The following is a 14,142-nucleotide window of genomic DNA, read 5'->3' as shown; positions in this document are numbered from 1 at the left end:
AGCATCCCATTGTCTCTAGAAGGTGTGATTGGCTTCCCACCCATTTTTAAAAATAATTATGGGGGATGTGAAATAATGTGGGACCACACTAGAAGCCCTAAGGCAGTGTTGGAGAACCTTTTAGAGACCAAGTGCCCACACCAGGTGTCACCTGGTGCTAGGGGGGGCAGGACTTCCGGGGGGGCATCACTGGGGTGGGGCAGGACTTCTGCATTCTGGAGGTGGGACATCTGGGGTGGGACCTCTCCAGTGGGGGGGGGGGGGAATAGGAAGAACAGGCATTTGCCTGTTCAGCCAGGAACAGGAAGAACAGGCATTTGCCTGTTCAGCCAGGAACAGGATGAACAGGCACCTCTGGCATGCATGCCATAGGTTCGCGACTATGGCTCTCAGGAATTGGACACAACCTACAGGCTGCATACTTCCATCCCTGTACTAGAAGAGCACAGGAATTTTATTATAAATTTGTATAGAAAGTATTTATTTATCTTTTCTTATATTCTTCCAACTAGTACCTTCTAGCTCAAGTTTCTCTCTTGTATTTTTTGAGCTGTTTGTGAAACCCTCCTGTTGTACTTACTCCTTTAATAGATACATATAAAAACACAAAAATTGTATTATGAAAACTAAAACAAACTATAATGTTAAATACAACTAAATTAAAAGAATGGCACAAAGAATGAAATGAAGAAAAGCACAGCATCCGTATATTAAAAGTTGCTTTTTCAGCCACCAGGCAAAAACCTGCCTGAATGAAAAAGTCTTTGTGCCTGCAGGTAGAAGGACAACAGGAAGGGAGGCTGCCTAATGGCTGTTCCCAAAATCTGAGAGCTGCCACTGTGAAAGCCCTCTTTCACGTCCCTGCTAAAAGTGCCAATGAGACTGGCCTTCCCTAAAGATCTCAAACCTGAGCAGGCTTGTATGGGGAAATATAGTCTTTCAGATACTCTGCACCAAAGTTGGAGAGAACCAGCATTGGGTTGTGGTTTGAGTGTCAGACACTGTAGATTATAGGGAGAGGAAAGCATCCTTCTCCCATGCTTAAATTGCATTAATCACATGATCGGGGGGAAGATTATCACACCCTCGTGCACTTATCCCATTCTTCTATTGTCTGTAAACAGTAATGGACCAGTCATTCGGTAGTAACATACAATTAACACGATTTAAGCACTGGAGAAGGACGTGTTCTTCCCATATGATAATCTCCTATGTTCTGGAGAGCAGTGTTCAAATCCCCACTGGGTCATGAAAACCCAGTGGGTGAACTTGCCTTGATCAAGTCACACTCTCTCAGCCTCAGAAGGTGGCAGTGGCAAACCCCCTCTGAAGAAACTTGCCAGTAAAATCCTGTGGTAGCTTCACCTTAAGGTTGCCATAAGTCAAAAACAACTTGAAGGCACAGAACACACTCATGCACCTAAGTTATATAGGGCTTGCCACACACAACCATTGAACACATATCTGGGACTAGTAAAAAGAGTATTTCCCGAAGAATGTTTCAACCTTCCATTGCTCCATTTCTAAGTGCAATCTTTGGAATCATGAGAAACCTTTTGCTCTTTGAATTTTGAGAAAATGTGGTGAGGAATAGTTCAGTTGTTGTCTGAGTGTCAAATGCAACATGTAAAAATACACTCTTAAATCAACAATGGAAGTACTGCTAGCAGTGATTAGAAATCAGCTGTTTAGGAATAACATCCATTCTCCAGCCTCTTCATTCATAAACCTTTTATATATACAGTACTTGTTATTATCACAACAACCGGAGAACAAGATAAACACACGTTATTTTGTTTGTGGGAAAGCAGCTGTGGGGGGCACTTAGATGAGAGAAATTGTGGGTAGATGTCATTATATCTTTCTCTGACATAGGACTTTCTCACATGGAGGCAAATTTAAAATCCGTTTTTGCAGGTTATTTGTCAGATGCGGCGTCAATAAGAAATAACACGACATTAATCCAAATGCCAAGTCGACAAAGCACACTCCTTTTTACTTTCGGTAAGGTCCTGAAAGTAAAAAGTAACAGGTTTTATTGATTTTGAGTTCCGATTAATGTTGCGTTATTTCTCACTGGCACAAACGTCGTCTGAAAAACTACTCCTAATTTCTGTTCAGGTAAACCCCAAACGTCGTGTGAAAAACAACCCGCTTTTATGTTTTTTTTTTTTACTTTAAATCAAGTTTTTGCACGAAATCCCTCCCATGTAATCATTTTCCTGCTTCAAATCCTACCCTTCCCCACCTTCATACCCCCTTTTTAAGGTCCAAGGTGTATATTTGCAAGAACAAGCCTATGTCTTTTCCACCAGGAAAGAACATTCATACAACATTCCTAAAACCAAGCACAGGGCTATTATGAAAACCAGAATAACATGTTTTTCAATATCTAAATGCACTGCCACAAATTGCCTGTACTCAATCAGTCATGTTTCATTGTGTATTATATAGTTATACAGTCGGCCCTTCTTATACACTGATTTTTTTATACACGGATTTAAGCATACACAGTTTGAAAATGTTCCAAAAAAGTATAAATTTACCTTGATTTTCCATTTTTTATTAGGGACACCATTTTGCTATGTCATTATACTTAATGGGACTTGAGCATACACGGATTTTGTTATACACGGGGGATCTTGGAACCAAACCCCAGCGTATAACAAGGATCCACTGTAGTGTCTAGATCAGAGATGGGAATCATATAAACTGAAGACCATATCTGACCTCTCAGGCCACTCTGTTAGGACCCAGAAGTCTTCTCATCAGTGTTTCCAACCTTTTGGATAATCCCACCACTGGGCAATGCAAGTCTCTTCTGAAACAAGACACCGTTTCACACATTAAAAACCTTGATTTAACAGGAAACTTAGTCTAAACCACAAAATTACATTGCTCAACCAAAAAGATTGCAAATTGATCTAGTTGGTTCCATTTTCACATAGTGGGGATGGCCAGAAAAAATGGCCTCTCAATGAATAGGGATGCCAATAATAAAAGAAGATTCACATTTGGGGGAGCTTTTGAAAAAAAATAATTTGTGCAGAAATGCTGTTTTTTGAGCAAAGCTCCAAATTTGTGCAAAGAAAATAGTGGTCTGATACAGACAGGCCAAAATAAAGCTGCTTCGAGTCACTTTGGAGGTATGGTGTTTCAATGATGCATGCGTCCTAAGAGTCTGGAAGCTGCACCAAAGCTGCACTCCAGTCCTTAGGACCAGAGCATGGCTTTGGTGTGGCTTCTGGACTCTTAGGATGCATGTGTCATTGAAACACCATACCTCCAAAGTGACTTGAAGCAGCTTTATTTTGGCCTGTCTGTATAGGGCCAGTGGCTGGGTGTGAAACAGTGGCTGGCTTCTCTGTAAAAAAAATAAAATAAATTGATTTTTGTACAAAACCCAATGTTTTTGTTGAAACTACGTTTTTAAAACCAAGTATTGCCAAAATGTGAAAAATAAATTAAAAGTGCATAAAACTCTTGTAATATCATTGGGGGCAACTTTTTAAATTCTTTGCTCCTGAATGCAATAAAGAAATAAATGAAGATTTACATCCCTTGTCTAGAAATAGTCCTATTTAGAGCAGACCTATGAAAAGCAAAGAAAATTTAGTATCTATTATTATTATGTATTACTACAATATGTGAGATAAGAATATATGATTGTGGAAATAATTAATGAAGATATGTTTTTAAAAAATCAATGGGACAAGTTTCCCTAAGTCCCATTGACATCAGTGGGATTTGATTTAGATGCAATCTGTTATGTATATTTAATGCTCTTAAATATACACAGTGGGAAATAATTTTATGGGTGAGGGAGATTAAGTTAAAATGTCTATGTATAAAAATGGGGAATGAGTACCCCCCCCCCAAGATGTTATTGGATTCCAGTTCATAGCTAATTGTGAGTGATTATGGAAGGTGCAGACCAACACCTGGAAGACTATAGTTGCCCAATGTACCACATGACCTTGTCTATTAAATACTAAATATTTGGGGAAACTATAATCAAAACTTCAGTAGACCATCAAACCAATTCTCCAAAAATGGTAGATTCTCAAATATTGAACCTATTCCTAAAATCTGTAGCCTATATATCCAATGCTGAAGGATTCTGGAAGTAGTAATCCAGCATCTGGGAACACACGGGTTAGGAATCACTGCCATAAATAAGAAATGAAATCCCAATGTACGAAAAAGGCTTCCTTCTCATTGCTGTAAGCAGAACTTTGATTTTCTGTTTCTGATGTATTCTGGGAGTTTCAGTCCTAAACAGGAACTTCTCCAAGATCTCAGATTGCAAGAAATTTTAAGTAGATAACCAGTAAAAGTAAAGGAGAAGTACAAATATGTGTCAGCACAAATCTTAGGACTATTTTTGCAGTGTGTCAAGCACTGAGAGGCACATTACTAATCTCTTCTAATTGCCAGCCTTGTTAGTATTCTCAGGGGAAAAAGTAAAAAACATGAAAGCTCAACAGCCCTCAGATCTAGAAACAGACAGCATCATATTTAAAAAGATATGAGAAAAAGCTTTTCTATATGTGCCCTTTAGAAAACAGGCATTTTGAACCATCTGTGGTGATCAAACAGGAAACTCTTTATCACCAACAGCAATTATTTTTAAAAGGTATCACAAGGAAAGACAGCAAGCCAGACTTATAGTTATGAGACATTTCTTTCAGAAAATAAACTGATCTGTATATTGCTGTTTTATGAATATTGTTATCTGTGAATGTCTTATCGTAATGGAACTCAAGCCTTAAAGCTATTTAGTTTTAGATGAAAAAGGACAATGTGATAATATAAAGAGAATGAGTGTTCTCCTTTAACAAACTGATGAAGAGACAAGAAATTAATTCACAGTAACAGAACAATAATCTGAGGTAGTGTGGGCATGTCAGTAGCAAGTCACAAACAAATACAATATGTGAGAGTATAGAACATGCTTATTGCTTCCAGTTCACTTCCAACCTGAATTCAAAATGTGTGTGCTTGCCTTTAAAAGACTTTAAAAAGATGGACCAGATAATCGACCACCCCTTAATTCTACATCCATCCTACTTTAATGGGCACTTTCAGATTATCAAAGGTTGCCACATTCTATGCGCCTTGTCCATCAGAGATAAGATAGATGTCAGCAAGAGAGTGGGCTCTTTTTGGGTGGCACTCTTTCCAAGAAAGCTCACTTGGCATAAATATCATCTTCCTGACATCAGGTAAAAACATTGTATTAAAATGACAACTGTATTAACTACCATTACATTAAAATCAAAATAAATTAAAATACAATAAATTGTATTGTATTAAAATGCAACATTGTATTAAAAGGAGACATTTTAAATTTTGTCAGTGATGTATTATTAAGATGGTTCTAGATCAGGGGAGGGCAACTGTGAAAGGGTCCACATGATATCCACATTTGCAAAATAGTAATAGTAATAATAGTAATGATAATGAACATCAGAATAATCAGAGTGGGGTTTTTCTTTCCCAACTTCCTCTAGGGAGAAAAGGGGGGCATTTTCATAATTTTTTTTGGCATTTCTGGGCCATTTTAGACCTAGGAGAGGTCCCTTATTTTAACAATAGGAAGAGAGTAGAAATCACATCTTGTTTCAAAAAAGGCTTCTTCAGGACCTAAACTGGTTCTAGAAAGGAGCCCAAACATTGAGAAAATCCACTTAACACACTTTAGAGGGCATGGGGGGGGGGGATAAAATGTTATTTGACCCTGGAGGAAATGCCCTCAACAACCCCCAGAGAGTGTTGGGGTATTCTGGAGAATCTTCAGACCTTGGGGGGGAGGGGAGAGCCAGATTATCTTTTTTCATTCATGCTGAAATAGGGCATAAAAACTCTGTGCATAGACTTTAAGAGCAAAACAAAGAAAAAGCCTTAATAATAATACAATAAAATAACAAAACTTTTATTTATATCCTGTCTTTCTACTATAATAGCAATCAAACCCGTTTACAGATTAAAACTAAACCAACACAATACATAATAAACACTACATAATAATATATCTTGTTCTCTCCCTTTAAAAGGAATTAAACTTGTCACAATTTAAAATACTGTATAGTCTATTAAAATCTATTAATAACAACAAATGCTCCATTGGGCAGAGAGGCAGCATAATAGGTAATATGCAAGAGATTTATTTATAGCCTTAGATAGATCTTATCATGCAACACACATCCTGACAGTATGTTGCTTAGAGGGAAAAAATAGTTTAAAATGCAGATTTCATTTCTAATGAATTTTCTTGCCTGTTTGTGCTCCCACTAAAAGCTGGATGGATGAGAGAGTAGAGGGGGGTCAGTACTTCCAGTAGAGATAAAACTCTTGCCTTTCACCAGGGAATGGTTCCTTTTTAAATAAGAGTTAAAGTACTGTACTTACATTGACCTGTGAATAAGTCGACTCAAGGTTTTGGGGTCAATTTTTGGACTAAAATTTCTAGACTTATATACTATATGAGTATATAAGTACTTCTCTGAAACTAATCACGGATTGCATGCTCACACCACTACCACCACTACTGAGCTACTGCTTTTCAAGATACCATTGTCATCACTGCTGCGCCAAACCCAGCATTTCTCTTGTGAAACATGCAGCCAAGGGAACATATGCCATATTTTGCAGCAGAACTACACTCCCAACAGCCCAATGAGAACACCATCCTGGTGGGATGAAGAGCATGCAATGGTTCATGTATTTTGTTTCCAAATAGAATTGTTGGGATTCTAATGGCAGGGGAATCTGCAGTTGGGAATGGAGCAGGTTGGTGGGAGACAGCAGAAATAGCCAAAGGCATGTGGATATAGCTTGGTGGAGTATGTATTGCTCATCTCTTCATTTCCCGTTGGTTCTCTACTGAAAATATTACCCTGTCCCTACATTCAAGTTCTCTAAGCAAAACCGAGGACCAAAACACACTGCAGAAACAATCCACTTTGAGACAGCTTTAATTGCCTTGGCTCAGGGCTAGGGAATCCTGGGAATTGTAGTTCACTGTGGCACCAGAGCTCTCTCACAGAGAAGGGTAAATGGCTCACAAAACTACAGTTCCCAGAATTCCCTAGCATTGAACCAGGGCAGTTAAAGCAGTCTCAGACTGGATTATTTCTGCAATGTGTTTTGGACCTGAGTTTGAGTAGGCATTTTTGCTGAGAATGATATAGGGGTAAAATTGTGATGACGATTTCACAACTATAGCCCGCAACCGGTGAAATTGAACTGTCACTTTCAAAAAGTCTCTCCTATTCCAGAAAAATAGGTGGCTACTAAAATCTTTTGTGCAGTCCTTCCTCAATTTAAAGACTGGGCAGTGGCATGAGGTAGAATTGCAAAGGCAAATCTCAAAGTTGGCCACATGGGACAGTATCAAGCATCACAAGGAAAACAGAAAAGTTTAGGGCTGGGCTATGAGCTAGTCTCAAATTTGTATTAAATGAAAGCAACTCTTTTCAGAGGCAGCCTGAAGCCAAAAAGCTGTAAGAACAGATTAATCCATTCACTACAGAAAGATATACCTACAATGAGGTCTCCCTCTTGAAGGAACAAAATACAGTACTGTACAAAGAAATCCACCAATACCTCTCTTGGCAACCAAAATGCACAAAATACATAATTCAGGCTTTTGAAGCTCCACTGGCTTCTCCATCAGACAAAAGATTAAATAATCATACAGGAGAAGTGACAATGGTAGAGTCACAGGTCAACATTTTGTATATTGCTGCCAGCATTGAGACCAGCCTAAATCAAATATACTACACCAGAAACAACATCTGATACAAAATATAGGCCTGTACTCTAACATCATCCATTTTCTTCTCCTATATGATTTGTTAACATCTTTTGTCTGATGAAAAAGCTAGTGGAGCTCTGAAAACTTGCATTATGTATTTTGTTCATGTTGGTTGGCCAAGAAAGGTATCATTCTTGTATGTTTTGGATTTTGTTGTATTTAGCAGCATAACTAACATAACAACTACCCCTCAATATGTACTCTAGAAGGGACAAATATGTATGCAAGGCTGATGCATAATGGGACCCCCATCCTCAATCTAGCAGCCCCTTGTGCATTAAGGTGTTCTGTGTATAGAAATCTGTTTCTGCTCTAGGACTGCTGCTCACTGGATCAGAACAAATTCATCTGAAAAGACATGCTTTGGGGTATTCTCCTGCTAACCTGCATGTCGGAATCCTGTACCATGCAGAGCTGTTCCTGGATTTTCTGCAGCTCTTCCTGCTGCCACTGAATATTGGCTTGCAGTAGTCGAGTCCGCTGCTCAAGTTGGTCCTTGATGGTTTGGAACATGCTAAACTGAGCACAGAGCTTAAACAAGAAAATAAAGAGCTATGTTCTTTTACTGCTAAGTATAGTAACTGTTATTATATAAACTGTCCTAGATTACTTGTGTGCAAAATAACAGAAATTGGTACACTCTACTGTACTTTCCCCTCACTCCCTTAGGGCACCAAGGAACCTTTCCCATTTGTTAGGCATCTTCGCTAGAATTTTAGTTCTTAAAGTGTAAAGATTTTCCTTTGTTTTCTTTATTATAAATTAATCATAAGAATGCATAAACCCAAGATGCATTTCACCTTTTAGATTATCCTCTTAGAGCAGTCATCTGTTTTTTTTTTGGGGGGGGGGGAATGAAAGGACTATCTCACTGACAAATGATGAAACCCATTTTCTCTAGGTTAAAAATTCTCAGAACCCTTGGTTTGATTTGGAATCAGGTTTATCAAATCATGTTACTCTTTGCACCTCTGAAATACAATAGAACCTCAACTTTTGCAGATTTAACTTTTATGGATTTGATTATTTATGAGTTTACCATCAATACCATCAATAATTAAATAGTTTTTTTTTTAGTTTTGCGGCCTACTGCAGAAAATCTCAGATGACATGCATAGACTAGAAAATGTAAAGAATACAAAAAAAAGTTTAGCAAGTTATAAATACATAAAATAATACCAAGTATCCCTGCATCTTAAGCCAGTGTTGTGTAGTGGTTTGAGTGTTCGACAATGACACTGGAGATCAGGGTTCGAATCCCCACTCAGCCATGAAACCCACTGGGTGAATTTGAGCAAATCACATGCTCTTAGCCTCAGAGGATGGCAATGGCAAACCTTCTCTGAAGAAAATTGCCAAGAAAACCCTGTGATGGCTAATGCCACACTGCAGAAATAAAGCAGTTAGACACTACTTTAACTGTCATGACTCAATGCTATAGAATTCTGGTAGTTGTCGTTTTGTAAGATATTTAGCCTTTCCTGTCAGAACGCTCTGTTGTCTCACCTTACCCCATAGAGACAGGAATACAGACTGAGTTGTTGTGAGTGGGTAGAAATATTTGTGGGGTTTCCACTTTGATGGAGGCCCTGAACCCCTAACCCCCCATGAATGTGGAGGTTCAATGGTAAAATGATAACTAGAAGAATGTCATTTGATTTTTTAAAAATTTCAACATTTTGAATTTAGATCACATCATACATCACACGTGGGTCCAACTGCTTCCTCACCACCGTTAAGACCCTGAACACTAACCTGTTATCCCATCACATCTCACTCATGATGGTGCAATGGAGTGAGAATTTGGAAGGTCTTCCCTCCTTCCTTAGCACTGTGGAAACCAGCAATAGGGATGGTTTACAGAAACAGGAAACAGAGCTGGGAAATATTATTTTTTTGGACTGCATTGCTCAGAATTCTTTTTAGAAAAAAAACCTTACCTATCTGGGAATCTGCTACATGCATCTTGTGTCATATCTTGCTAGAATATGTGAGAATTATCATTTCCCATGCTTCGGTGTGAGAGCTGTTACTTCTCATGCTTCTCAGGGTTATTTTATTGAGTTAGTTATTAAATTTATATATCACTCTGCTAGCAAATGTTCACAGGGCAGTAAAACTAATTGAAAACCATTTAATCAATAAAACTGAAACAAATTATATCAAATTTAAGTACGTATTAAAACATAGTGCTTTGAGCATTGGACTATGACTTTGGATATCAGGATTCAATTCCCAGTTTGCCATGAACCCCACTAGATGACATTGGGTAAGTTTCTTTCTCTCAGCCTCAAAGGAAGCCAAAGGCAAACCTTCTCTGAACAAATCATGCCAAGAAAACCTTATGATAGGTTTGCCTTAAGGTCACCATAAGTTGTAAACAATTTGAAGGAACACAACATGAAGACAATATTGATAAGTCATTCTTATAGCAGATAATAAAAGAAACAAAGATTAAACAGCATGCCTGCTGGAGCAGAAAGGATGCAGCCTTGTGTCCAATTGTATATAATGAGAAAAATAGGTGATAGAGAGGGCATTCCACAGCTATGATGCTCCTTCAGACATGGCTCTTCCAAAGTAACCATCCAAAGCACAACTATAGGCAACAGCATCCAAAGAAGAAACTTCCAAAATTATCTTAGGAACTATTGATAATATACAAGTCTGTACTCTCATGCAGAACTAATTTAAAGCACATGTTTTCTCCCTGGGATTGACGTCTTCTTGTATGTCTAGTTTCTTTTCACTTTGTTGATGAATTTTTTCTGGGGGGGGAAAGTCCTTACCTGAGCTGGATCTCTGGAAGGCTGGCTGGATCTCTGTATTAATAAATCCTGCTCTACAGAGGGGGTTCTTTGCAACGAAGGTGATTCTGGGATGAGCTTTGTTGTTGTGGCTGTATGGAATTAATTATATTGGCAACATCTCTTTAATAAAAATGATCATAATTTAAACCAACGTTAGTACAGTTGTTATAAATATGTATAAAAATACTGAAACATTTATAAAGGAAGCCACTGATAGGACAAATAACACCATACAGATTAAACTGATGGTTTTAGAGAAAAGGGGAGAACTTACTGTAGCTGGTCTGAATCATAGGCTGCTTCCTCTTACCTACCCACCCCTTGTTAATCCTGCCTGCAGCTCTTTAGATTTTTGAGCAAACATATTACTGATTCCATCTCAAAAGGATTCTCAGAGGCCACACTGTGGCCTGTTACAGACAGCCAAAATAAAGCTGCTTCGAGTCACAGTGGAGGTATGGTGTTTCAATGATGCATGCGTCCTAAGAGTCCAGAAGCACACAAAAGCCACGCTCCAGGCTGGAGCGTGGCTTTGGTGCGACTTCTGGACCTTAGGACACATGCATCATGTGAAACACCATACCTCCACTGTGACTCGAAGCAGCTTATTTGGCTGTCAATGGCCTCTTACAGACTGCCAAATAAAGCTGCTTTGAGTCTCTTTGGAGGTAAGCTATTTAAATGATGCATGGGTCCTAAGAGTCCGGAGGTCGCACCAAAGCCACACTCCATTCCTAAGCACTGGAGTGCAGCTTTGGTGCAACTTCCAGATTCTTAGGACGCAAGCATCATTTAAACAGCATACCTCCAAAGACCCGAAGCAGCTTTATTTTGGCAGTCTGTAACAGGCCTGTACAGGCCTATTTGCTCCTCCCCCCCCCAAGGTGCTGAACTGAGAGCAATGGATGTTCATGTACAATGTCCTCTTGTTGCTTCTAAGATGTTCTAGGATCAAAAAGGGACAGGCCAGGAAGAAAACGGCACGTACAGAGTTTGCTTGCTGTTGTTACTACACCCATTTTCATTGCTTTAAAAACAAGCCACTTTTAAAACTGAACGAAGCATGGTCCTCAATCTACACACACACATCACACCACACACATGAGCAGTGATAACAATTGACTAATTTCCTACCCAATAGATAACAGCTATCATGAGAAGGGCCAATTGCACACTACAGACCTTTTACTGGTGTGTGGCTCCTCTTGGTTGCATCTGCTCTGCAGAAATAATCTAGTTGACACCACTTTAACTGCTATGCTTCATCCCGTGGAATCGGCGATTTGTACTTGTTGTGGGGCACCACAATTCTCTGCCAGAGAAGGCTAAATATCACACAAAACTACAGTTCCTATAAACCATAGTATTGAGCCAGGGCATTAAACTGATGTCAAACAGGATTATTTTGCTTTGTGGATGCAGCCTTAGAAAGGAAAATATTCAGGATATCTGTAGGAACCTCCCAACTCATTCTATCTCCTTCTATGCATGAACTAAAAAGATGCAGATGGTATATCCGCAACTGAACAAGCAGCTTTGCCCATTGTTAGTAACACTAATAGTAACTAGCTGGCTCATCCTTAGTATGTTTTCTTGAGTATACATTTTAGGACTGCAATTTTACTATCCTTATTTAGCCTTTTTTTTTTTTTGTCTTCTTTGCTGCATCCACCAGCAGAAAATCTATATAAGATCCTTCTCTTCATTATCTTTATATCAGTAGGTCTGTATATATCTAAGCTTTTTTTTTTGTTCTTTATATTCTTGTTCATACTGGAATATAAAATTGATTACAGTTCTAATTTCAAATTCTTTAAACAGTAACCAGAAACTCACTTGCTATTTCAGGTAAAGATGGAGGAACAGATTTGTGTGAACCTTGTGAGGATACAGAAAGCGCCCGACTAGTGTTGAGAATCGACGCACTTAATTCAATTGTGCTAAAGTGCTGTTGCGAATCCATACCTGAGTTACTGTCCTTAAAAACAAAGTAGACAATAATAGCCAGTGTTAGTTTGACAATTTCAAGCCTAAACAAATTATAAACAGTGGTTATAATTTAAAAAGGTTATAAACCCTGAACTAATATTGTTGAGAAGGAGAGCTTTTTAAATACATGTATACATCAGTTGGCAAAATAGATGGAAAGAATAGAGATAGGTTCCTACTCCACAAAAAAGAAGAACAGTTCAATATGGTCTAACAAACATTTTATTCAAAATTAACTGTATGCACACGTGAAATGAAATAACCAGGTAAGGTTAAGAAAAACATGTTGAACCTTCAAGAGACCATTGGAAAACTTCTTCTAAAATACATCCAGGAATTACTTTTTATTTCACCAGGTTCCACTTTCCTTAAGGGATAAATTTATAGATCAATGCAATTTTAAAAATATTTTTGTGCTGCCAGGCCTGTACAGACTGTTAAGGATTGGCTCCTAATGCTCTGTGGTGCTGGTTTTGAAGTTTTTAAAGGATCTGTATAAAGTTTTTTATTTGTATTGTTTTAATGCAATGTAATATTTTAATTGTTTTTATAATTATTTAATTGTATATTGCATATTTTCATTTTACTTTTGTAGTGTATTTAATCGGTATTGTTTTTAAAATATTGTTATCTGCCTTGAATCCCATTATTGGGAGAAAGGCAGAATATAAATGATTACAACAACAACAACGATTTGTTGGGATGGCTCTTCCCTCTGTTTTCCTCTTCACATATGCTCATTAAAGAAAGATGGAGGTAGCTGCTGTTTACTTTTCTTGTTGTAGGTAGGCACACATAGTAATAGTAAACAGTAAACTGGATACAAGAAAATCCCATAGTTTCCCGGCTTAAGCTTTATCGCATCATTTACTTCACACATTCTGGTGCAAACCAATACCAAAAGTCTATTTTTCTGCAACACTCCATCATCATCTTCCCAGTGCTGACACTGCTAAAAAGTTACTGGCTAATCAGAGGACAAAGAGGAAAAGTGGGACTGGGCAGACATTACAACACTTTGCAGAAAGGAGCTTCTTTGTCAGCGGCCTTGTTTACTGAGGTATGCTTTTATTGCACTGTCTCAGTGCAATTTTCCGCACATCAAAAATTCCTTTCTGTTCAAAAATGTATTCATGGCTGTAGTTTTAATGACATACAAGCAGCGTAGCGTAGTGATTTGAGTGTTGGACTATGACTCAGGAGTCCAGGGTTTGATTTCCAGCTCAGCCATGAAACCCACTGGGTGACCCTGAGCAAGTCACATGCTCTCAGCCTCAGGGAAAGGCAATGACAAATCCACTCGTTGGAAATGACTTGAAGGCAAACAACACAAACATGAAAAAAACTACTTTTTATAGTTTTAAGCATGTAACTTAAGCATACTGCTCAATGTCACTGCCCCTAAGTATTCTTTATTTCTCCTTATGCATGCATGGCATACAGCAGACCATAAAGCACATAAAATGAGAGTTCAACTACAAGAGCCAAAAATATGATATAATCAATAGCCCAACCATTTTGACT

General features: G+C 38.3%; 1 protein-coding gene across 4 annotated transcripts in view; it reads right to left on the bottom strand.

Annotated features, from left to right (window-relative positions):
- NPAS2 (neuronal PAS domain protein 2) overlaps positions 1-14,142 on the bottom strand; it is a 104,341-nt gene that overhangs the window by 8,130 nt on the left and 82,069 nt on the right. For 3 of the 4 annotated variants that reach the window (XM_042460962.1, XM_042460964.1, XM_042460966.1), the window contains exons 13-15: positions 12,466-12,607; positions 10,609-10,718; positions 8,204-8,350 (exon numbers count right to left, since the gene is read on the bottom strand). In XM_042460962.1, coding sequence (XP_042316896.1) covers positions 8,204-8,350; positions 10,609-10,718; positions 12,466-12,607 — 399 coding nt within the window. The remainder of the gene's footprint in view (positions 1-8,203; positions 8,351-10,608; positions 10,719-12,465; positions 12,608-14,142) is intronic. The other variant, XM_042460963.1, reaches the window with a different exon arrangement.

This window comes from Sceloporus undulatus, chromosome 3 (assembly GCF_019175285.1).
Source record: "Sceloporus undulatus isolate JIND9_A2432 ecotype Alabama chromosome 3, SceUnd_v1.1, whole genome shotgun sequence".
Classification (NCBI taxonomy): Eukaryota; Metazoa; Chordata; class Lepidosauria; order Squamata; family Phrynosomatidae; genus Sceloporus; species Sceloporus undulatus.
The sequence above is the reverse complement of the archived record's forward strand: the minus strand, read 5'-3'. Positions and strand labels throughout refer to the sequence as shown.